Raw genomic sequence first — 23009 nt, forward strand, 5'->3', positions numbered from 1 at the left:
CCCCCAATCTAAATCTGATTTCTTTCTTTCTTGGTCTATATGAATTCAAATATAACTCATTTAATCACCCATTCATTCATTTTCATCCAAAAATGCCTATTTAGACATTTTTGCACTTTAACCCCTAAAGATTCACATTTATTCAATTTAGTCCCTATTTCACAAATACACAAAATTCACACAATTCAATATAACCCAAGCTTAGCCAAATTACTATAGTGCCATTAGCAGCCCAAAAATTTCATTTATTTCACATTTCAACCACTCAATTTGCATATTTCACAATTTAATCCCTATTTGACATTTTTGTCAAAAATCACTTTACAAAACATATTAATCTATAAACAATTATTCATTTTCCATCATCAACATTCAAAAAAATCAAGCTATCATCAATGGAAACTCACAAGTTCATCAACCAATTCAAAAATTAGGACATGGGCTAGCTAGAACACGAAGCAACGATCTCAAAAATATAAAAATGATCAAAAACGGGCATAAAATCACTTACATGCAAGAGATTTATTAACCAAAAGTTTCAAGCTCCCAAAGCCTTCCTTGTTGCTGTAAATTTCAGTTGGGGAGGATGAATAAAGATGGTAGCTTTAATTTTTTTGGTTTATTTTATCATTAATTTACTTATTTACTATTTTACCATTAAAAACATTAGTAATTACACCAAATGCCACTCCACTATCATCCACTAACTCATAAATGACCCATTTACCACTTAAGGACCTTTAATTTAATGTTCTATAGCTATTAGACACATTTAGCTTATAGAACACAACTTTTATGCTTTATGCGATTTAGTCTTTTTTACCGAATTAAGCATCCAAACAGTAAAATTTCTTTACGAAATTTTCACATATATATAATCACATGCTGTAAATACCAAAAATAATATTAAAATAATTTTATAACCTCAGATTTATGGTTCCAAAACCACTGTTCTGATTTAACTAAAACTGGGCTGTTACAGCTTTACTAAGTAATATTTTCTTAAAAGCCTTTCGTGAGTATTTGGTAGATAATTCATATATGCAGAGTTGTGTTTATTTGTATAACAAAAGAAATACACACTACTTGTGCAGTGGTTGATAAATAGAAAAGTAGTTTTTGGTTTGTTTACATTGGAGGAGAATATAATAGTTTCTATGGTGCAACTTGACAACATCAATTTCTTCTATCGTTCCTGTTAATCCAAAGTCTAATATTATCCAAACCTAAGCCATAACATGTATGTGGATATTATAAGGTAAGACTCCTGAATGAATATATTTTATATTAAAAATATATATTTATAAAATTATTTTAATAAATAATTATGGGTAAAGTGAAAAAACTAAAAATAGTGTATTTACAGGTTACTAATCCTGTATAACCACACTCAAATTTAATTATTAAATGGATATTTATTTTTTATATTCAAAACTGGAATGTTTGAAAATCAAAAGTGTAAAACGAAAAAATAGTGAAAAATATAATTTTGTCCTTATAATTAAATTAGAAAATAAATAAATAAGAATGAGGTGCGAAATGATATTGTGGTTGCAATATATATATAAATAATGTAAAATATAAATTTATTGATAGATATAAAATAAACTCAATTAAATTCTCAAATGTATGTTTCATTTAAAACAATTTTTCTAAAATATTTTCAGGAAATCTATCAAATAACAGAAAATATTTTACACAGATTCATCCAAACACCAAAAAGGTAAATCATTTTCAGAAAGTAAATCATTTTCCAGAAATCATTTTCCGGAAAATATTTTACTGGCAAGCAAACGGAAGTTCAGGTTAATATTATGAAACAGAAAAATACAAGGTTTACTTAATTACATGTTACTACCGGTGAAAAGGGCCTTCTTTTTTAATTTTTTGTAATGATCATCTTATTTTTAATATAATTTGTATAGCTTGAACTTAGATATTGTGGCAGCCTGATTCCTTCAATAAATTATAAATGCAGGTTCATTACTTAATTACATGTTATAACCAACTCAGCATTTGACTTTAGACCTTTAAGCAGATAGTTAGGTTTTTTAAAATCTGCAATAGATTGATATTAAGAATTGTGATTGCTGGTAAATGCTCCCTCGATCATGTTGATGATGAAGCTATTGCAGTCCCACTTGCAAATGCTCTATTGCTTATGCATTGTTGATTCGCTCCTGCTAATTGCTGGTTAGAAGAAGTAGGGTCGAAGAGGACGAGGAAGATCAAGGAGACAAACAAGAGTGCAAGAGGAAAGACGAGGAAAAAAGAAAAAAATTGAGGTCTTTAATGGAAGAAGAAAACAGGAAGGTGAAAGAGAGCTTAGTAGTGATGAAATACGATCCTGATTTCTACAAAATTTCATCTGATATAGCCCAAGAGATATGGCTTGTTGGTGGAATGAAAGATCATTTATACCGAAGCCGAAGTTGGAAGAGATGATTATATTATATTATTATCCCTGGTGACTACTCTGTTTTCTTCCTAGTTTCACTTTATAAATATTTCTTTGTGCTTTATTTCTGAACCCTTTCATCGGAGGGCTGGAAATTCTAAGCCTTATATAAAAGTCAAAGTTTACCAAATAATTTTCAAAAATCATAAAATAAAGTTAATTTTATTAAAATAAGTACAAAACCTTAAACTTAAAATTAATATAAAAATAAAAAAAACTAAATCAAATTGAATTATTATAGATAATGTAAAAAAATTAAAAGACCTTACCCCTAAGCATTAATGAAGTTTTTTCAATAGTTGAATGACTAGTCTCTAGTGGCCTTTGCTTTAAAAAAAATTACCCCTAAGCATCGTTCCCTCTTTCCAAAATGATTTGGTCATTTTTAGTGTAGTCTTTTTTAGAAAGCTTTCTTCTGAACCATTTAACCTTTATGCAAATTAAGGAAAGAAACATTATATTTATAAATTTGATTTTTTTTTTGCTTTAATTCACAATTAATTTACTTATATTTGATTTATCCTTTGAGTTGGTCTTTATGCTTGAAAGAAGCACGAAATGGAAGGAAGCTATTAGGATGGTGTTTGAATATTTGGATCAAATTGTCGAATTTATGTTCTGTAAAGCAATCGAATAAACAAGTTTATTGAACATTGCAATTCATTCAATCATATATAACATAGGATACGGTTTACAAACAAATCATCAAAGCTTGATAAACAATATCTAATCAAGAACAAGTGCATGAACATTACAAGTTTCAGTTCTATCTCCAATATGCATTTCACGGTTCACAAGTTGTAAAAAAGAGATCATTCGAAGGGGAATTCCCAAGGATGTTTGGACACAAAGAAACTCTTCGCACACCTCTTTCATCGTTGGTCGAGATTTGGGTTGTGGATTTAGGCAAGCAAATGCCAAAGTAGCAATGCGAGCAAGATTTTGTGCAACTAATTGGCTCATCGGAAGTGGTAAACGGCTGTCTAGCACATCAATTAGCCTCGTATTTACCAAAGAAGTTGATGATGACAACCATGATAGCACTTCTTCTGGATGCTTTCCCATGCACTCCAAAACTATAGACATCACATTTTTTGGTGACAACCATCGTATAGGCAAGTTCTACATACGAAAACCCAGATAAAAAAAATCATTTATATCTTCAATTAATTTTATAAATTCTAAAGAAAATGCCATCAAAACGAAGCAAAGAAAATCACCTAGAGATACATAACCACATGTGCCCACAATAATGGTCTGATTGGATGATTCGAGATCCATCGTTTTAGCAGCCCCAAAGTCAGCTACAAAGGCCTCAAAGCTCGAGTTTAAAAGAACATTGTTACTTGATATGTCTCGACGAACTATTGGAGGGCTGCAATCATAGTGCAAGTAAGACAAAGCATGCACTATTCCCTTGATGATCTCCACTCTTTTTGTCCAATCCATTTCCACAGCTTCCACTTCATCTCTTAGGTTGCAGAACAAACTCCCTTTTTCCATGTACTCATAGATCAAAAACATGGACCGTCGGTGTAGACAAAACCCATGAAGCTTTACCATGCTTTGATGTTGTATTTCTGTTAGAAACTTGATCTCATTCCTGAAGCTCTTGTCAAAGGCTGGAATTTCAGCTTCTAAACGATGAAGTTTCTTCAAGGCAACTACTTTACCACAAGGTAGTTGTGCTCTGTAAACACTTCCATAACCACCAACTCCCATACAGTATGAAAAGTCGAAATCCTCTGTTGGTGCAACAATATCCTCGTATGCTATCTTTCCATCATAGTTCTATATGGAAGACAAATCCCCATTCTTCATCTGTGGTACACCGACACGGTTATTCTTGAGCTTAAATCGTGAAAATAGAAAATATCCCAAAATGGAGAATGTGAAGAAGATGGCAATCGGGAGGAATATTTTGATATAGTAAAGAATTGTACTGCTGTTGGCTTTGTTGGTTACTGGAGAAGGACACATAAAGGGTGATAGACGACTATTGCCTTCAAATGGATCGAGAGAAATCTTGTTACAATTATTTCCAGCATCGATAATGCGAAGCTTAGTGGCAGACAAGATAGGGATACTACCTGAGAGTTGGTTGAAGCTGAGGTTTACATTTGATAGGTGAAAAAGCCTACCAATTTCTTCAGGGATTGAACCACTCAGCTTGTTTTGGGAGAGGCTTAATGAAGTTAAATTTGCTAAATTCCCAATCTCTTCGGGAATAAGACATTCTAATAGATTTGAATCAAGATCCAATTCGCGCAAGTTGAACAACTTACCAAGACAAGAAGGGATTGAACCACTGATTTGATTTTTGTCAAGGTAAATAAATTTCAATTTTGTCCAACAACACAAAGCCAGGGGAATATGACCAGTAAAACTATTATTAGTGATGCTTAAAAAGTTGATGTTCTTCAACTTTTCAATATTCTAAGGGATGGAACCTTCAAGTTGATTACCGTCAAGGTACAAAGTTTCCAAATTGGTTAAATATCCAATTTCTAATGGGATAGATCCATTAATTTTTTTCCCCAAAGAAATAAAGATTTGAGATTTATCAACTGACCCAAAGCAGAAGGGATGGAACCTTCAAGTTGATTACTTGGAAGGTACAAAGTTTCCAAATTGGTTAACTGGTACAAGGGAAAAGGTATTGAACCAACCAGTTTGTTGTTGTCCAGATACAAATCTGTCAAGTTTGATAGAAATCCAACTTCAAATGGGATAGATCCATTAATTTTGTTTTCCGAGAGACTTAAAGATTTGAGATTTAATAACTGACCCAAAGCAGAAGGGATTGAACCAACCAGTTTTGTTGTTGTAGAGATACAAATATGTCAAGTTTGATAGAAATCCAACTTCAAATGGGATAGATCCATTAATTTTGGTTCTCGAGAGACTTAAATATTTGAGATTTAATAACTGACCTAAAGCAGAAGGGATTGGACCAACAATTCCACAACGACTTAGGCTTAATGTCTCAAGACCCCTCAAATTCCACAAATTTTGAGGGTGTTAGAACAATGGCAGCAGCAACAATTAACAACAAAGAGCATAAGCTCATGAAAACAGCAAGAAAAACAATTGATAGGCTAAGAAAAAAAAAGTAACCGAATGAGAAAGTCCCGCTTGCTTTCATTTTTCATTTCAAAATATAAAGGAGTTACAAAATAATAATAACAAGTCAGTTACCTAAACATGTAACTGCTCCTACCGAATTTGGCAAGTTGCCAACTAAAATAATACGAAAGAAAAGCTGAAAAAATTCAGCTGTTACATGCATCAATTTCAAATCTAAAAGTACTAGCTTTAGATATCAAGCTACATGCCAACTTGTTAACATCACAAAAATACAAAATTTAAACAAAAGAAAGTTGCTTCTGGTTCAATCTTCAAACAGACATGTAAGCATTACTGCTGCTGCTCTCGATGCTGGTAGTTTGTTGCATTGCAGGCTAATGCTCAACAGAGAGATTGTATTATTCCCATTATCAAATTGATTCCTAGCCAAAAGTAGATGCCTAAGGTTGGTCAATAGCCCAAGAAATGGTGGAATGTTTCCACTAAGACTGGTTCCACTCAAATTTAAACTGACAAGGTTCACTAGATTCCCTAGTTGTGGAGGGATGGAACCGTTAATATTATCATTATAGGAAATGTCAAGCTACTCTAATTGGGTTAGGTTTCCTAGAGAAGGAGGTAACTCACCGGATAAACCACATCTGGACAAGTCAAGGTGCTTCAATGCTGATAGATTACCTATCTGATGCGGGATTTTTCCACCAAGTTGACGATCACTAAGATCAAGAAGGACAAGATTTGGAAATGAAGAGAAATTCAATTTCCCAAATCTATCTCCAACCTCAATAATGAACTCATAAGATAAGTTAATCTGGATGATGCTTCCAGCAGTGTTGCATGATATACCTGGTCACTGGCAACGTTCTGAAGCATTGTTGCTATAGTTACTCCACCACCCACTTTTTACCATAGCTATGGCTTCGAACGACAAAGGCGATGGATCTGCTACTGTCACAATTCCGGCAATGGAAATTAGAAAGATGGTAGTCTGCAGTATCCCTAAAATAATGGAAAAGGTTGAGGATGAGGCCATGTTGAATTACCTAAGCTTAATTGGTTGCTAAAGGTTCAGTAGTAGCATATATGTTATAGTTTCCAAAGAGAAGAATTTAAGGAAAGTGATTATAGGAGTCAAGGTCTTGTTGCAATTGTTGTAGGGGCCAGTTGTTATCATTGCTTCAGTCGATGTCACGTAATTTATTTCATGTGTTGTGCTTTCCTTTTCATGGAAATTTCTATGTTGTTAGTATCAATAATATATGATAAAAGGATAGAATCTTTTTTTTTTTTTGTTTCTGGTGGTCCATATTTCTATATAATGATACCTCCTTGGTTTTAATTTAACCACTCCCATAACAAAAAATTTCATTTATTTTGAAAAGATAATAATAAATAAGCATTATCCTTATCGTATTATATATATACGAGACATTAGAGTATAAATTAATTGTGGCCCCAAGTCTTTTCTATTATTTTGTGGACTTACTTTTCCATTAAGTGCCTAATTATGACTCAAGGGAATTTTTGGTGAAGGGAGATAATCAGGGTTAATAATTCAACATAATTAGAAATTTAATTGAAATAGAATATATTTATTACCAACATAATTAGAAGTTTAATGGGTCACACACCATAATAAAATTTAGAAATTAAAACGAGATAAATATGAAAGATTTATGTGGTAATTAACCAAAAGTTGGTTAAAATCCTACTCTATTTATTCCTCAGTTAACCGCACACTACATAGGTTAACTAGTCTAAGGGGTTTGTTCTTTCATGCAAATTTCGTGCCTGCATAGTGATTAGAAAAGATGAGTGTATATTTTCATGTTGTTGTTAGTATCAATTATGAAAATATTAAGGTGAGTGTTGGATTGAATTAAGTCTCATTTTATTATTTTAATTTAGTTTGAATTTTTTTTTTAAATCGAGTCGAGTGAAATAAAATTTGAGTCAAGTTGAATCAAGTAAAATTATTCAAATTAAAAAAAATTAAACATATCACATTAAGATATACACTATTATTAATTTATAAATATCTTTCAACGATGAAGAAGGGATTGATTTTCCAACCCTTAAAGATACTCTTAGCAACCATCTCATCTTTCAACAATCAGCCCTCTTATTCCTTTCCAACTCTTCGCCTCTTTAAGTGAACCGGCCTCCACAAAACCACCACTCACTTTGCCTTACCTCCTCCTTACTCCTCTCCATTGTTGTACCTTGTATCAACAATGAAGAAATTGGTCAAGGACTAATAGATGATTATAAAAAGTATATGTTAAATGTTAAAAAAGGAATAACCCAACAAACATGGAATGCTAGAGCAATAATAAAATGTTTATTTTTCTTGTACTTTTTTTATTGGTAATCGTGTTGTCGGTTACTTTCTTAGACTAAGATAAAATGATTTGATTTTAATTTATGTTACTTGTTTAGATTTTTTTTTCTCAAGTATTATTGATAACTATTTATAGTAATTAATACCTTTTTTTAAATTTTAAAATTTGTAAATGTGTAATTACAATTTATACTACTAAATAAGATAGAAGGAATTACAATATAATTACACTTTATCGGTCAAATGCATCTAGAAAATTATAATTCTTTGTAATTACTAGAAAGTGACATTACAACCTTAATAATCACATTTTCATCTAATTCCTCGGTATCAAAATACACTTTACATGTATACATGGAAACACCCCATACATCGTGTGCCTGTACTATTTTCTAATGTAAAATTAATTAAAAAAGACATCAATAGTTAAAGAAGGGCTTAATGGTATTTTTGCTCATCAAACTTTTTCAAAAAAATCAATTAAGCCCTTGTGAACTTTTTACACCCAATTGACCTCTGAACTAACAAATTGGTCTGTTGACACCAATTTTTTGTGAAAACGGGGTCAACTTGGATTTTAAAAAAATGAATACGGGAGTCGCCACCAATCCTTTTTTGAAGAGGTGTGATCGGGTCACTTCGAAAAGTGGTTGTTTTTAATAAAAAATTTGATTTTATTAAAACAACGATTTTGGTCCACGAAATTCAGAAAAACAGGTTCGGGAGTCGGTTACCTACGAGGAAGGATTAGCACCCTCGTAACGTCCAAAAATTGGTACCTAGTTGATTAATTAGTGTTTTTAGTGTCGAAAATTGAAAATTTTGAAGAGTTTTAAAAGATACGATCCTTAAAAAAAACTCAAATAACATGGATTGAAATTTAAGATTCTCTTGTTCTGAAGAAATATCACATCCAGCACGTTAGGACACGATACTTTAAACCATCGAAACCAAGATCACCTTATGGTTTCAAAAAACCATACTTTAAAGTTTTAAGAGGATATTTGGCTATTTGGTCAAACGAGAAATCGAAACCCAGCACGTTAGGGCACGCTTTCTCGAATTTCCAAATGCAAAATTGCCTTTATTATTTTTTAGAGAAATCCTCATATCGAGAAAACAACATGTCATATCCAATGCGTTAGGACACAACGTATCGAATTCCCGATACGAGAATACATGCCGAAAAATTACTTATTTAAAAGATATTTAGCTATCTCGGGTTTAAAAAAAGGATCATGCCTAGTAAGTTAGGACACGATCTTTTCTTAATTCCCGAGATCGTTTAAAACTTGAGTTTGAAAAGATTCATGTATTTAGATTTATTGTGAAAATCGAAACCCAGTAAGTTAGGGTACGACCTTCTCGAATCTAAACACAAGGTTTTGCTTATTCAAAAATCATAATTTATGCATCAAATAAAATTAATCTAACACGAAATAGTAGAAATAAAACACGATGTTAATATGCGTAACAAAACAATAATAAATATGATGATGTAAGCATAAATAATATGAGCAACCACAACAATAATAATAAATAAATAAAAGATGACATAACAATTATACATGAAATAATAAACAACTAGGGCTATCATAAAAATAATGATGAACACATAAATAAATAAATAAAAGATAAAATAATAATAACAATACGAAAATAAATAAAATTATAAAAGTAAAAATCTATGTATGTATATTTATATATAACAAAGTTTAAAATGAAAGAAAATATATAAATAAGTAAATAATAATATTAGTATTAATAGTAGAATAACAAATAATCTAAAGTTTTTAAAAAAAGATATATATAAATAATTATATAATAATATATAATAAGACAAATATATTTAAAATTTATATAAGTAAATATAAATAAAATATAGTAATAGTAATACTTTGAAGGTATAAAAAGACATAATAAATAATAAATAATAAATAATAAAATGATATAATAAGATAATTATATACACAAAGAAGAAAAAAAAACATATAAATATATAAAATAAAAAATAATACAAAACTAATTAATATATTAATACGAGTAAATAAAAGGAAAATAAAACTAATAAATAATAATATCAAATTATTAGTTTTAATAATAAAATAGCCAAAGTACAAACAGAGGGCTAAATTGAAACTAAACAAAACCCTACGGCCGAAATCGAAAATGAAGAACATAAAAAGGACTAAATCGTGATGCGCGTGAAAGTAGAAGGGCCAAAATTTTTTTATCCTGGCTTCCAAAACGCACAGCTTTGGGGCGGACTAACATGTAAATCAAATTAAATTACAGGGCCAAATTTTAAAAGAGAACAAACTTAATTGTAAAATAATAAAACGCGGAAGGACTAAAATAAAAAATATCCCCCTAAACAAAAAGAGCGGATCCTCTGGTCGGGTCAGGTCGACGTGCAGATCCTGGGGTGAAACGACACCGTTTTGGGGCTTAGGTTTGCCAACCAAAACGACATCATTTTGTTCGGCTATTTAAGCCAAAAATTTCCAAAAAAAATCATTTCCTTCATTCTCTAAAAGAAATTTCTAAAACTCTCTCTCCCCCTTTTCTCCGTTCCACTCTCTGGCCATGGCCTGGTCATCGCCCGTCATGCCGTCTACCGATCGCCGACGCCGGTGCCGCCGTGTGCGACGACCGGGAAGCTTTTCAGCTTCCCTTTTTACGCTGAATCATCCCTTCGACACTTCGAACACTCCGACGTCATCAAATAGGTAAAAAAAATCTCTTTTTATTATTTAATACTTCAAAAATAAAGAAAAGAAAAAACAATCACCTTTAAGAAAAAAACTGATTTCTGCTTTTATTATATTTCTCTTTTTTTGTTTTTTTTTTCAAAAGAACCCCCTTTACAATGGGTTTTAGATGGCTCTTATAGCCATTTACAACTTTCTTTTTTTTTAATCTATTATGCTGTCATTTTTTTTGTAGGTGCAAGTGAGTGGTGGAGCAGAGAGTAGGTGGCGGTGGCAGAGGGCAGGTGAGCGGCGACCGACGTGACAGTGGCGGCTGGTCAGCGCAAGTGGGCGATAGAAGGCTGCGGTGCTAGGCTAGGGTTTCAAAAAACTGAAACCCTAATTTGACTATTGGGAATTTGGGTATTGGGCCTGGTTGGGCTTGGGTTAGGTCAGGGACTTTGGGCATGTTGGGTCAACATTGTAATTGGGCTTCTGTTTTTTGTTTTGCTGGTATGGACCCGGGCAAAATTTGGGTCTTACATGGTCAAATAGGCTCTTTGACTAATGTTAACTGATACATAGAAAAGGATATATCAATAGTTAAAGAAGGGCTTAATGGTATTTTTAGTCCTCGAATTCAAAAAAATTAATTAAACCCCTACGAACTTTTTGCACCCAATTGAGCCACTAAACTAAAAAAATTGGCCAAATAGGCCCTTTGACTAATGTTGACTGTTACAACGTTGATGTAACCATTAACGACGCTAACGTGGTGCTTCATGTTAGTGATAGTTGATGATGTGCCAGTACCAAGTTCATTCGTTTCGAAGCTTAAAACTTTTTTAAATTTAAAAAATATTTAAAAAAATAATTTTTTAAAATTTTATAAATTTGTAAAAAAATATTCAAAATTATAAAAATATTAAATAAAGTTCAAAAAATTAAAAATTAATAAAAACCATTTACAAGTTAAGTCTATGTCCATATTCATTCAAGACAATTTTTTCTAAATTAAACGAAGCTTAAAAATATTAAAAATTAATCTTTTTTTAAATTGATATGTGTATTAATGTTTTAATTCTATTGGTACATTTTAGGATGTATAAAAATTAAATAAATATTTTAATTTGAATGTGCTTGATATGGAAGAAAATTGATAGGAAAGAACCATTTTCCATCCTAACTTATAAAAATCGATACTTCCAAATTGGAATGATGGAAAGAAAGGAAATGAGAAAGAGGTGTGTACTAGTTCAAAATTATACAATTTTAAATGTTTATTTTCTTTCATTTCAATTTTTAACTCTACCTAGCAATAGATGGAAAATTTTTTTTCTTTCGATTTTTCCGTCTTTCCTACTAAGCACACATATGAAAAGAAAATTTATATTTTTCCATCTTTCTATTTTTTTCCTTTTCTTTTCTTTCAATTTCTCTATCTTTCCTACTAAGCACACATGAAAAGAAAATTTAAATTTTCCATCTTTCTATTTTTCTACCCTTTCTTTTCTTTCAATTTTTCCATCTTTCTTACCAAGCACACATATGGAAAGAAAATTTAAAATTTCCATCTTTCTATTTTTCTACTATTTCTTTTCTTTCAAATTTTCCATCTTTCTTACCAAGCACACATATGGAAAGAAAATTTATATTTTCCATCTTTCTATTTTTCTACCCCTTCAATTTTTCATCTTACAGAGTTTCTTTCCACTCTATCAAGTAAAGCCTTACACCACGTTTGGTTCAGTGTAATGGAATAAATCTATAATAGAATAGAACTGTAATGGAATAGAATTGTAATAGAACAGAACTGTTATAGCAATTCAATTGTTTGGTTGAATGGAATGGAATAGAACTGTAATAGTATTCTTGTGTTTGGTTGAATGGAATAGAGTTGTAATAGCATAAGAAAAGAAGCTGAAATGACCAGAGTACCCGAAATTTTGTTAGAAGGATGATTATTGTTATTAAATTTTAATAGGACTATTATTAAATATAATTTAATCCTATTTTAATAAATTTATTATTAAATATAATTTAACAATAATAATATTCTTAATATAAAAATTATTAAAATATGAATTAATAAAAATAATATATAACCTATTTTATTATTTTTAAAATATAATGCATATTTAATGTGTTAAAATATTATTAGCGAAACAAGTAATTTAGCATGTATATCATAATCTATATGTTACTTAAAGAATAATTTAAAAGAGTAATTTAAAGAATATCTTGTCTCATATTTTTACTCATAGACAGATCTTGAAATACAGCAAAAGAACTAATGAAATTGTTATGTTGTATATATATATTTTTAACATATTTTCATTAATTTATTTATGCTGCTATGTGTATAATATAAGAATCTCATGTAAAAGTAAAAAATGAATAATATAGATTTAATGCATGTAATCACAAACTCTCATGCAACTTCGTTTTTACATGTGCCAAACTTCACAAAGAATACTGATTAAAAGTATCTATTCACAAAGAATAGCATTAAGGTTCCTTTAAACTACTGACGGAGAGTATTCGATAGAATCAAATATGATAATACAAGGCTATTTTAATATAATATATATTAATAGAAAATTATTGAACATATAAAGCTTCCCTGCATCAATGAATGTATTTTAGAAGTTGGAAAATGCAAAGTAAGAATACCAATAGACTGAATATACTTCAATAACACGCAACCATTGGCTCCTCTTCTTGAAAATTTGTAAAGCTTTTACAGCTGCAATCAATGGAAACTCAGTCTCCCAAGCTACCCATTTGTCCAATGCTCTATAAATTGTCTCTTTTTCATTGGGAAGTTGAGAAACCTACTTTACATATAGAATCAGTGTATATCTTTATCTTTAAATACTAAATACATACTATAACTAAAAACTATACCCAAAATAGAGAATGCTCTATAAAGCTTCTTGTAATATGAAATTTTGTATATTAGAGAATACTCTATGTTGAAGACCTGGAAAAAGAACAAAAGATAAAGATATTAACTTCAGATGGCATGGTAATATGCAACATGCAAAGTTAATTTCATTTGATAACCAATAGAAGCAAAATTATTAATACATTATGTAAGTTGTATTATATGTGCAGTCAAAGAAACAATCAAAAGCAAGAGTTACATGATTAAAGACAAGAGTGAGACTCATAAATAAAGTTTTTAACATGCATACCTTCAAATAACCAACTTTTTATGTCTGGTGTATCTTTGACAGGGTGAGGGGATTTTTAATTGGAATAGCCTGTAAAAATCAAATATCATAAAATGAACTCTTTTTAAAAGGTCCTGGATTTTCTTCCTGATCTAAATTTCTTCCAAGTCTAAACCTCCATCATTTCATTAAGACACATTCAAGAATACAATACCTTCTTAAAAACAACATGTTCTTTCAGAAAAAGCTGATAGTGTTGCACTTGAGGAACATCAGCATCATCTGCATACAAGGAAGAAAGTGTCTTCAATCTTAATGAAACCATGGTATAAACTATCAAGAAAATAATCAATTCTGGGGCATGTAGACAAGAACATTATATGAACACTAAGCAGAAAATCCAGAATTTAACAAAATGCAGAAGATACTAAATAGAGAACCAACATGCAGCTCAAAAAAGTAACCAATTTTGAAGCAACAAACACAGGTTTAAACAAGCTTCACCTAATTACCAATGAAAGATGGATTGCTCTACCTAAAGATTCCTGTAAAAATTTACTTGAATTATCAATCACTTGCAAAAGCTTACATTTATTCCTCAATAACAACATAAAATTTTCACATCATCAAAACTTACCATGACAGTACGAGTATCTTGGCAGTTCTGTGAAAGTTTTAGACTATTAAGTTATTATGTAGAAACTAAAACTATTGGTGTTATGAACAAAGAAAAAGCTAGCTCATCTTTGGCTTGTGTAGCAAGGCTCTATACTTGCTATACAAACAAGCCAAATTTGAAGAAGAAAACAGAACAGAAAATTGAAAGCTAAGAACAATGGAGCATATATTGAAAAAGGAATGATTTTTCATTAACATAAACAATGGTATAAAGCCAATACATAAATCAAGCCTTTGCTTGTCAAAATCAAAGTAAGTTCACCTAAACTTCACATACTTCAACTAATACATTGAAACTTGAAATATTAAGCTTACACACATAAACAAAGCTGGTTAACAGCTATATCAACATCAATCATAAAATAAACTTAGTTCAAAATGAACTACAATACAAAATAAATCACTTAGAGTAACAAAATGAATTCAAAACAAATGGCAGCATCATTGGACTTTAGCTGCTGCCTTTCTGCATATGACCATTGTGGCCATCTTTGCTGCTGCATGGAGGCTAACTTTAACACTCCTCCTTAGCTTCCATGCTGCTGACTCCTATTTGGTTTCTTAAATTGTTGAACCTTGACACACAAAGGGCTTCTGTGAAGATATCACCAACCTGTTCTTCTGAATTGCAATGAATCAGTTTCACCTCTTGAGCTTGTTCCATCTCCCTTATCACATGTAGCTTGATGTTGAAATGCTTCGTTCTGTCATTGAAAATAGGATTCTTTGCAATTGCAACAGCAGACTTGTTATTACAGTATATCTCTGTTGCTTCTCTTTGTTGTAGGTTCAAATCGGCTAGAATCTTTCTCAACCAAATGGCTTGATTAACTACATTAGCAGCTGCAACATATTCAACTTCTGCTGTTGACTGAGCCACCATTGATTGCTTCCTTGAACTCTAACAGAACATGGCTGAGCCAAGTGTAAATGCATAGCCAGAAGTGCTTTTCATATCATTTTTTGAACCAGCCCAGTCACTGTTAGTGTAGCCTATGATTTTTAAGTTTTCAGCTTTCCCAAACTGTATTCCATGGCTCAATGTACCTTTAATGTACCTGAGCACTCTTTTGCCTGCTTGAAAATGCTGCTGATTACAGTAGTGTATGAACATTGATAACATATTCACAGCAAACATTATATTGGGCCTAGTAGCTATCAAATACAACAAACAACCAACTAGACTTTTGTAGATAGATTCACAAATAGGCTTATGGTCTTCTTGGCTCAATAGCTTTATACCAACAGCCATAGGTGTGCTTGTTAGCTTACAGTTCTGCATAGAGAACTTGTTTAAAATCTTCATAGCAAAGGCTTTTTGGCATAGAAAAATTTCATTTATGGTTTGCATCACCTCCATTCCAAGGAAGTATCTCATTTTCCCTAAGTCAGACATATCAAACATATTTTTCATTTTTTCCTTGAAATCAATTAGTATGTCTTGATCTCCTCTTGTCACCAAAAGATCACCCACATAGAGGGACACAATGAGTTGTGTTTCAACTTTATCCTTCTTGACATAGAGTGTTGGTTCACTGATACTCCTATCAAATCCCATGCTAACCAAATAGCCATCAATTCTAGCATACCAGGCCCTAGGGGCTTGTTTCAGGCCATACAAGGCCTTTTTAAGCCTGTACACCATATGTTCTTTACTAGAGACAACAAAGCCTTGAGGCTGGTCAATGTAGACCTCTTCTTCAAGAATGCCATTGAGAAATGCAGATTTGACATCCATCTGGTGAATTGTCCACTGGTTTTGAGCAGCCAGAGCTACCAGCAATCTGATTGTGTCAAGTCTGGCTACTGGTGCAAATGTTTCCATGTAGTCCAGGCCATATATTTGACTAAAGCCCTTGACAACTAGCCTAGCTTTTAACTTGTTCAAACTACCATCTGCATTATGCTTAACTCGATAGACCCATTTCACACCAATAGTTTTTCTGTTGGCAGGCCTTTCAACCAACTCCCATGTCTGATTCTTTTGAATCATCTTGATTTCATCAACCATGGCTTGCATCCATCCCTCATGAGCTTCAGCTTCTTCAAAACTGTCTGGTTCCACTATGGCAACATGAGCTCTCTCATAAATTTCAGCTAAGGGTTTGGTGCCTCTAACTGGCATGTCATCTATGTCCATTTCAAGATCAATTTGATCAGATTCAGACTGATCAACCATCAGCTCTTTAGAAATAGCCTTTGGCTCATTTCTTTCCCAGTTCCAGTATCCCTTTTCATCGAAGACCACATCTCTGCTTACTTGGATCTTGTTTGTTGAGGGGTCTAGAATCCTATACCCCTTTTTGATCATGCTGTAGCCCACCAAAATGCCAGGCAGGGCCTTCTTAGACAGTTTGTCCCTTTTCACAGCTGGTGTATGAGCATAACTCAAGCAGCCAAAGACTTTCATATGAGCCAATGATGGTTTAAATCCGAACCAGGCCTCAAATGGAGTCTTATGGTCCAATGCATTGGTTGGTAGCCTGTTCTGAATGTAAACATCAGTGTTAACTGCTTCATCCCACATGGTCTTGGGCAAATTCTTCTTAAATAGAAGGCACCTGGCCATATCCATCAAACTCCTATTTTTTCTTTCACTTACCCCATTTTGCTGAGGGGTATAAACATTGGTCAACTGATGTTTGATGCCTGTATCATCACAGTAAGCTTGAAACTGAGCTGAGGTGTACTCAGTCCCATTGTCTGACCTTATGGTCTTTAGCTAACAGCCGTCTTCAACTTCAGTAGCTGCTTTAAACTTCAAGAATACTTGAGCTACCTCAGATTTATTTTTCAAGAAGAAAATCCAGCAATATCTGGTACAATCATCAATGAAAAGAATGAAGTACCGATTCCCATTGAGTGATTTAGTCTTCATGGGGCCACACACATTAGTGTGCATAAGCTGCAACCTTTCTGAGGCTCTCCAAGCTTTGTTGGTAGGAAATGGCAATCTAGCCTACTTTCCAAGTTGACAAACCTCACAAACCTCATCATTTTCAACAAAGTTGATGAAGTTTTCAACTAGAGCTTTACTGGCCATTTGAGCCATCGATCTGAAGTTGGCATGACCTAGCCTTTTGTGCCAAAGCTTGGAATCTTCAGCAGAGGCAACACAGGCTAAGTGTGAATCACTTGGCCAATTGACTTCAACGCATTTATCAGTCATAGTGACTAACATGAAGCTTGATCCGTTTAGATTAGCACTTTGGCACTCCTTGCCTTTGAACACTACTGAATAACCTTTCTCAAGCAACTGAGCAACGCTGATAAGGTTCCTATCAATCTCAAGTACCAACAGCACATTTGAGATGATCTTGCCACCTGTGGGAGTGCATACCAACACATCCCCCTTTCCTTCAGCCTTTATAAACTGACCATTGCCAACTTTTACTTTGGTTTTGCAGCTTCTGTCCGAAGTTTTGAAAATGGTTGCATCTGGTGATATGTGGTTAGTGCAACCACTGTCCAATAAACAACCATTTGAGCCCTTCTTTTGATCAGCTGAGCATGACACAATAAACACTTGCTCCTCTTGATCACTGCTTTCCTCAGCCACTCGAGCTTCAATCTTTTATTGTTGTGCTTGATTCTGCCTTGGTCTGCCCTTGTTTTTACAAACCGTTTCAACATGCCCCATTTTCTTGCAATGTTGACATTTTTCATCTGGTCTAAACTATCATTTCTCTTCTGAATGACCAGGCCTTTTGCAGTGCTAGCAGGGTTGGTCCCCTCTTCTTGCAATTTCAGGCATAGGCCTATTTTTCTAAGACTTTTTACCTTTGTAGGCAGTGGTGCCCGAGGCAGCCTTGGCTTTGGCTTGAAAAACACCTTCTTGGTGCTCTTCCATCTTGCTAGCTCTCCTTTGCTCTTGAGCATAAAGAGCATTGATTAACTCAGTTAGGGAGATGCTTGCTAGGTCTCTTGAATCCTCAAGAGATGAGATTTTTGCCTCATATCTTTCAGGCAATGTTGAGAGCACCTTCTCCACGATTCTTGCTTCGCTGAACTGTTCTCCTAGCAATCTTATGTTGTTCACCATAGCCATGATCCTATCAGAATATTGCTTTACTATTTTTTCTTCCTTCATCTTTAGATTTTTGAAGTCTCTTCTTAGATTTAACAACTGCTGCTGCCTTGTCCTCTCTGTGCCTTGGAACTCCTCTTTGAGCTTGTCCCAAGCTTGCTTTGGTGTCTCACAAGCCATGATTCTGGTGAAAATGACATCTGAGACACAATTCTGAATGCAGGACATGGCTTTATGCTTCTTGGTCCTCTCATTAGCATGTTGTCTAATCTGAACCACTGTGAGATTGGCTCTAAGTGGTGCTGGCTCAGCATCAGTGTTTACAACTTCCCACAGATCAAAGGCCTACAGGCAAGTGCTCATCTTAACCACCCATATATAAAAGCCTTCTCGATTGAAGACTGGTGGGGGGTGTTGGAGAAAATCCTGAAGAAGCCATTTGAGTTATGGTTCAAGTGCAACAGGTCTACTAAGACAAAGGCTCTAGATACCAATTGTTGGTGTTATGAACAAAGAAGAAGCTAGCTCAGCTTTGGCTTGTGTAGTAAGGCTCGATACTTGCTGTACAAACAAGCCAAATTTGAAGAAGAAAATAGAATAGAAAATTGAAAGCTAAGGACAATGGAGCATATATTGAAAAAGGAATGATTTTTCATTGACATTAACAATGGCATAAAGCCAATACATAAATCAAGCCTTTGCTTGTCAAAATCAAAGTAAGTTCACCTAAACATCACCTACTTCAACTAATACATTGAAAATTGAAATATTAAGCTTACACAAATAAACAAAGCTAATTAACAGCTATATCAACATCCATCACAAAATAAACTTAGTTCAAAATGAACTAAAATACAAAATAAATCACTTAGAGTAACAAAATGAATTCAAAACAAATGGCAACATCATTAGACTTTAGCTGCTGCCTTTCTGCATGTGACCATCGTGGCCATCTTTGCTGCTACATGGAGGTTAACTTCAAAAAAAACTCTAGTTACAGATATAGTAGGTCATAATTTAGAAATTGAATTAAAAAATAACACAAAAAACCATGCACTTGAAAAGAGAAAGCAAACAAACTGGAAACATAAGAACTCTCAGAAAATCCTAAAATATAACAAAGTTATTTGCATAAAGAAGTATCGTGCCAATAATATAAGTAAATTTTCAAATTAGACATTTAATTCAATCAACAATAGTCACCAATAATAAATCCACGAACAAGCAGTATAGGACTTACATTCAAGAGAACTGATAATATCCATGATTAATTGATCCCCAAATATTTTCTCAAAAACTTTAGGACTATTAAGCAAAACTGTAAAACAACCAACAACATAAATCACATATCCATAAATCACTTATAAAATATAAGCTTTTATAACAAAGAAATAAGAGCATCCAAGTTAGAAAGATTACTAACTTATCCCCTAATCTATACACATTTTTAATTACAAACACGAAGTACTATGAATTTCAAAACCAAAACAAACAAACAAAAACCAAAATAAAAAATTAAACTTACCAAAAAAAGTCCCAAATCAAGAGAAGAATCCAAAGGGTATTCAACAGATTTATGTAAACAAAGCATACCCAGACAAGTAATTCAATAGATTATCGACTAAAGATCATGACTTTGGGTATTCAATTCAACAAAGCCAAAACATAAACTACTGTAAAAAGAAAGATCTTGATCTTAAAAAAACCCAGAGATGTTGGTGAAGGGAAAAAGACTAACAACAATCGCCTTGCCATTCCCACAATCGCTGGGCTGCACGATAGGAGACGTGCGCATTTCTTTGGAAAGCTCCGCCATCAACATTGATTTCTCCATATTTTCCACCACATGCAAATTCGCCACACCAAAATCCAAAAACAGAGATCTTCTATGCATTTTATGGAAAACCCAAGAAGATTTTCATCTGAATGATGAGTGGAAGTAGGAGGATATTTTCGTCTGAAATAAAAAAAAGCTATTATGACAGGCATTGAATAGACATTCAGAGCCCGACCCTCTGAATGGATATGCAGTGTTTACGCGTAATAGAGCTTGCATGGAATAGCGATTCGGCGGTCAAATTTCAACCAAACAAATGTGTCACTGTAGCGCGTGGAATAGGGACAGAATGGAATGACCATTCTGTCGAACCAAACAAGCCCCTAGGGTGTACTTGGTTGAGTGGAATAGTGGAAGGATGGAAGGAAGAATGGAAAATTGGAAAGAAAAATATAAGGATAGAAAATATAATTGTTCTTTCCATAGTTGTGCTTAGCAAGAAAGATGAAAAAAAAATTTCTTCTTTCCATCCATTGCTCGGTAGAGTTAAAAATTGCAATGAAAGAAAATAAAACATTTGAAAATTGCATAATTTTGAACTAGCATACACCTCTCTCATTTTGTTTCATTTTAGCATACTAATTTGGAATGATTTTTTTATGCATTAGGATAAAAAATGGTCATCTTTCCTATTTCTTTCCACTCACTTTTCTTCTCTAACAAGCATACTTAAATTTATTTTCTTTCCACTTTTCCATTCTTCCCTGTCCTTCTACTTTTTCACTCAACCAAGCACACCTTAAATTTCGTGTTTTCTAAAAATTTGAGACAATTATTAGTTTACTAAGTGAAACAAAGTATGAATGGAAGTGATATCGGAGGTGGGACTTTAGACAGTACTAAGTAAACACAAGAAAATCAAAGAATACGAAATTGTTTACGTAGTTCAATTTTCCTACGTTTACGAGTGATGTAAATTCTATCATACTCTGGTATAACAACCTCACTTTTCTATCTAAAGACTAGATCTTTCACCTCTAGGTTCCCCCTTGAGAACTCATGCAATAAAACTAAATAACCAAAAGTTTTACTCTCTCAAATAAAACGTTCCCTTATGAACTAATAAGTGCTCTCAAATACTTTATTACAATACCTATTCAAGTCTATCAAATATATAGAGATTCGAGACTTGCCAACATACTAGATATCTAATCCAATCCCTTATTCCTAGCAACTAAAATAACATAAATAGAATATAATAATAAAGACCAATGTAGATTGGACTATTGGAGATAAGTCTTCAAAGTTTGTCCCGATCCAACATCCTCAATCCAATGGATTAGATTTCTACAAAAGATCCAATCAGATCCAATCCGATCCAATCCTTCAAACGTGTTTCTCTAAATGGATTGATCTTCATTGATGGGCTTAAAAACTTTGACAATATTAGAAACAATCATAGCTAAAAGATTTTGTATTGCCAACTACAAAAATGAGAAAGAACAAACTATCACAATGATGGTGGAAGTGATCATTTCCATCGACAGTTAGCTACCCACGTTACAAGCTTGCCTCAACAATCTCTCCCTTTGTCAAATTTTTGAACAAAGCCAAACAAGTCAAGAAGCTAATAAACAAAACACCTATAGCTCCCCTCCAACACAATCCTTAATCCAACAAACTTAACTTAGAACATAATTAAGTAGATTAGCCACCAATGCTTTGTCTAAAATATGCATTAACAATAAGAAAAACTATAATTATAGTTTAGTAAGATGTAGATAAAAAATGTGCACCATAATTAATTCACCAACGAAATTCAAAAGCTTTAGCTTTACAAAAAGAATCCAAAAGAAATAATAAGCAATAGAGTCTACAAAGTCAAAATAACTTATTAGTATGGTTACCAAAATAAAGCAATAGAGCATCCAGCTTCCTTAAAACTCTACTCCCCCTATTTAACTAATAAGCACTTGAAAAATCAAATATGGAAAAGGTAAAAGGTATCTAGGATAAACCTTCTCTGCATATTTGACCATTTCTTCTTAGACCAATTGGCGAAGGTCAAACTCTACCATCTCAACAACCTTCCTAATTAGGATGAAAACTTTTTTCATTTTTGGCCTTGGTATTGAATCGGATGTTACTTGAGTTTAGACCCATTTTAAGCTTAGGAGCTCAAACTACTACTAATACTATTATTATTATTAAAAAAGAAAAAAACAAAGGACGACCGCCATGATTAGCTAGCATCATTATGGTTGAGAAAAAAAAATAAAGAAATTGGAAATTTGATTTCAACCATGATGTTTAGATGATTTTTGAAGTACAAATTAAAAAATTATGATTATCTAAATCGAATTTTAATATTTGGTCTAACCTTTTTCATAAGTCCATTAAATTTAATTGGTGGCCTTTTCTAAATTTATACGTCGTTGGAGGTGATATGGTACATTATATCTAATAAAAAGAAAAAAAATTAAAAAAAATGTATACTACTATTTGAGAGTTTGATGGAATTTGTGCTGGCTCCATTTTAACCCCTTTTGTTGCTTTTGAACTTTGGATGTTACCTAGCTCAGATCTGTGTAATCTCACTTCCATTACATAAGTGGAGAGATTGTTTAATGAATTATAGTTAGTTCAGGTGAATTCTTAATGTATGTATTGATTGCATTTTATTGCTTTAATTCACCGTTAATTTACTAATATTTTATTTATCCTTTGACTTGTTCTTTCATGCTTGAAAGAAGCACGAAATTGAAGGAAGCTATT

The 23009-nt window shown here is 32.8% G+C and overlaps 1 protein-coding gene across 1 annotated transcript; it reads right to left on the reverse strand.

The window, feature by feature from the left end:
* Positions 1–3184: 3184 nt before the first annotated feature.
* On the reverse strand, positions 3185–15313 carry LOC107892797 (probable leucine-rich repeat receptor-like protein kinase At1g35710). Its single transcript, XM_041100152.1, has 10 exons — positions 14950–15313; positions 13967–14034; positions 13267–13410; positions 6453–6533; positions 6173–6356; positions 5867–6076; positions 5031–5153; positions 4424–4695; positions 3689–4249; positions 3185–3580 (listed from the first exon to the last, which is right to left on the reverse strand). The coding sequence occupies exons 1-10, from the start codon at positions 15311–15313 to the stop codon at positions 3185–3187; spliced, it is 2403 nt and encodes an 800-aa protein (XP_040956086.1).
* Between the last annotated feature and the right edge of the window lie 7696 nt (positions 15314–23009).

The sequence above is a fragment of the Gossypium hirsutum genome, chromosome D09, assembly GCF_007990345.1.
Source record: "Gossypium hirsutum isolate 1008001.06 chromosome D09, Gossypium_hirsutum_v2.1, whole genome shotgun sequence".
Lineage (NCBI taxonomy): Eukaryota > Viridiplantae > Streptophyta > Magnoliopsida > Malvales > Malvaceae > Gossypium > Gossypium hirsutum.

What these genes read in the sequence shown, in the direction of transcription:
- LOC107892797 (XM_041100152.1), bottom strand. Translation starts at nt 15,313, where the DNA reads ATGGTGGCTCAGTCAACAGCAGAAGTTGAATATGTTGCAGCTGCTAAT. An exon ending in CGTTCGAAGCCATAGCTATG is followed by an intron (nt 6,357 to 6,452) that starts GTAAAAAGTGGG and finishes AGCATCATCCAG; the next exon opens with ATTAACTTATCTTATGAGTT. An exon ending in AGCAGCAGTAATGCTTACAT is followed by an intron (nt 5,154 to 5,866) that starts GTCTGTTTGAAG and finishes CAAACTTGACAG; the next exon opens with ATTTGTATCTGGACAACAAC.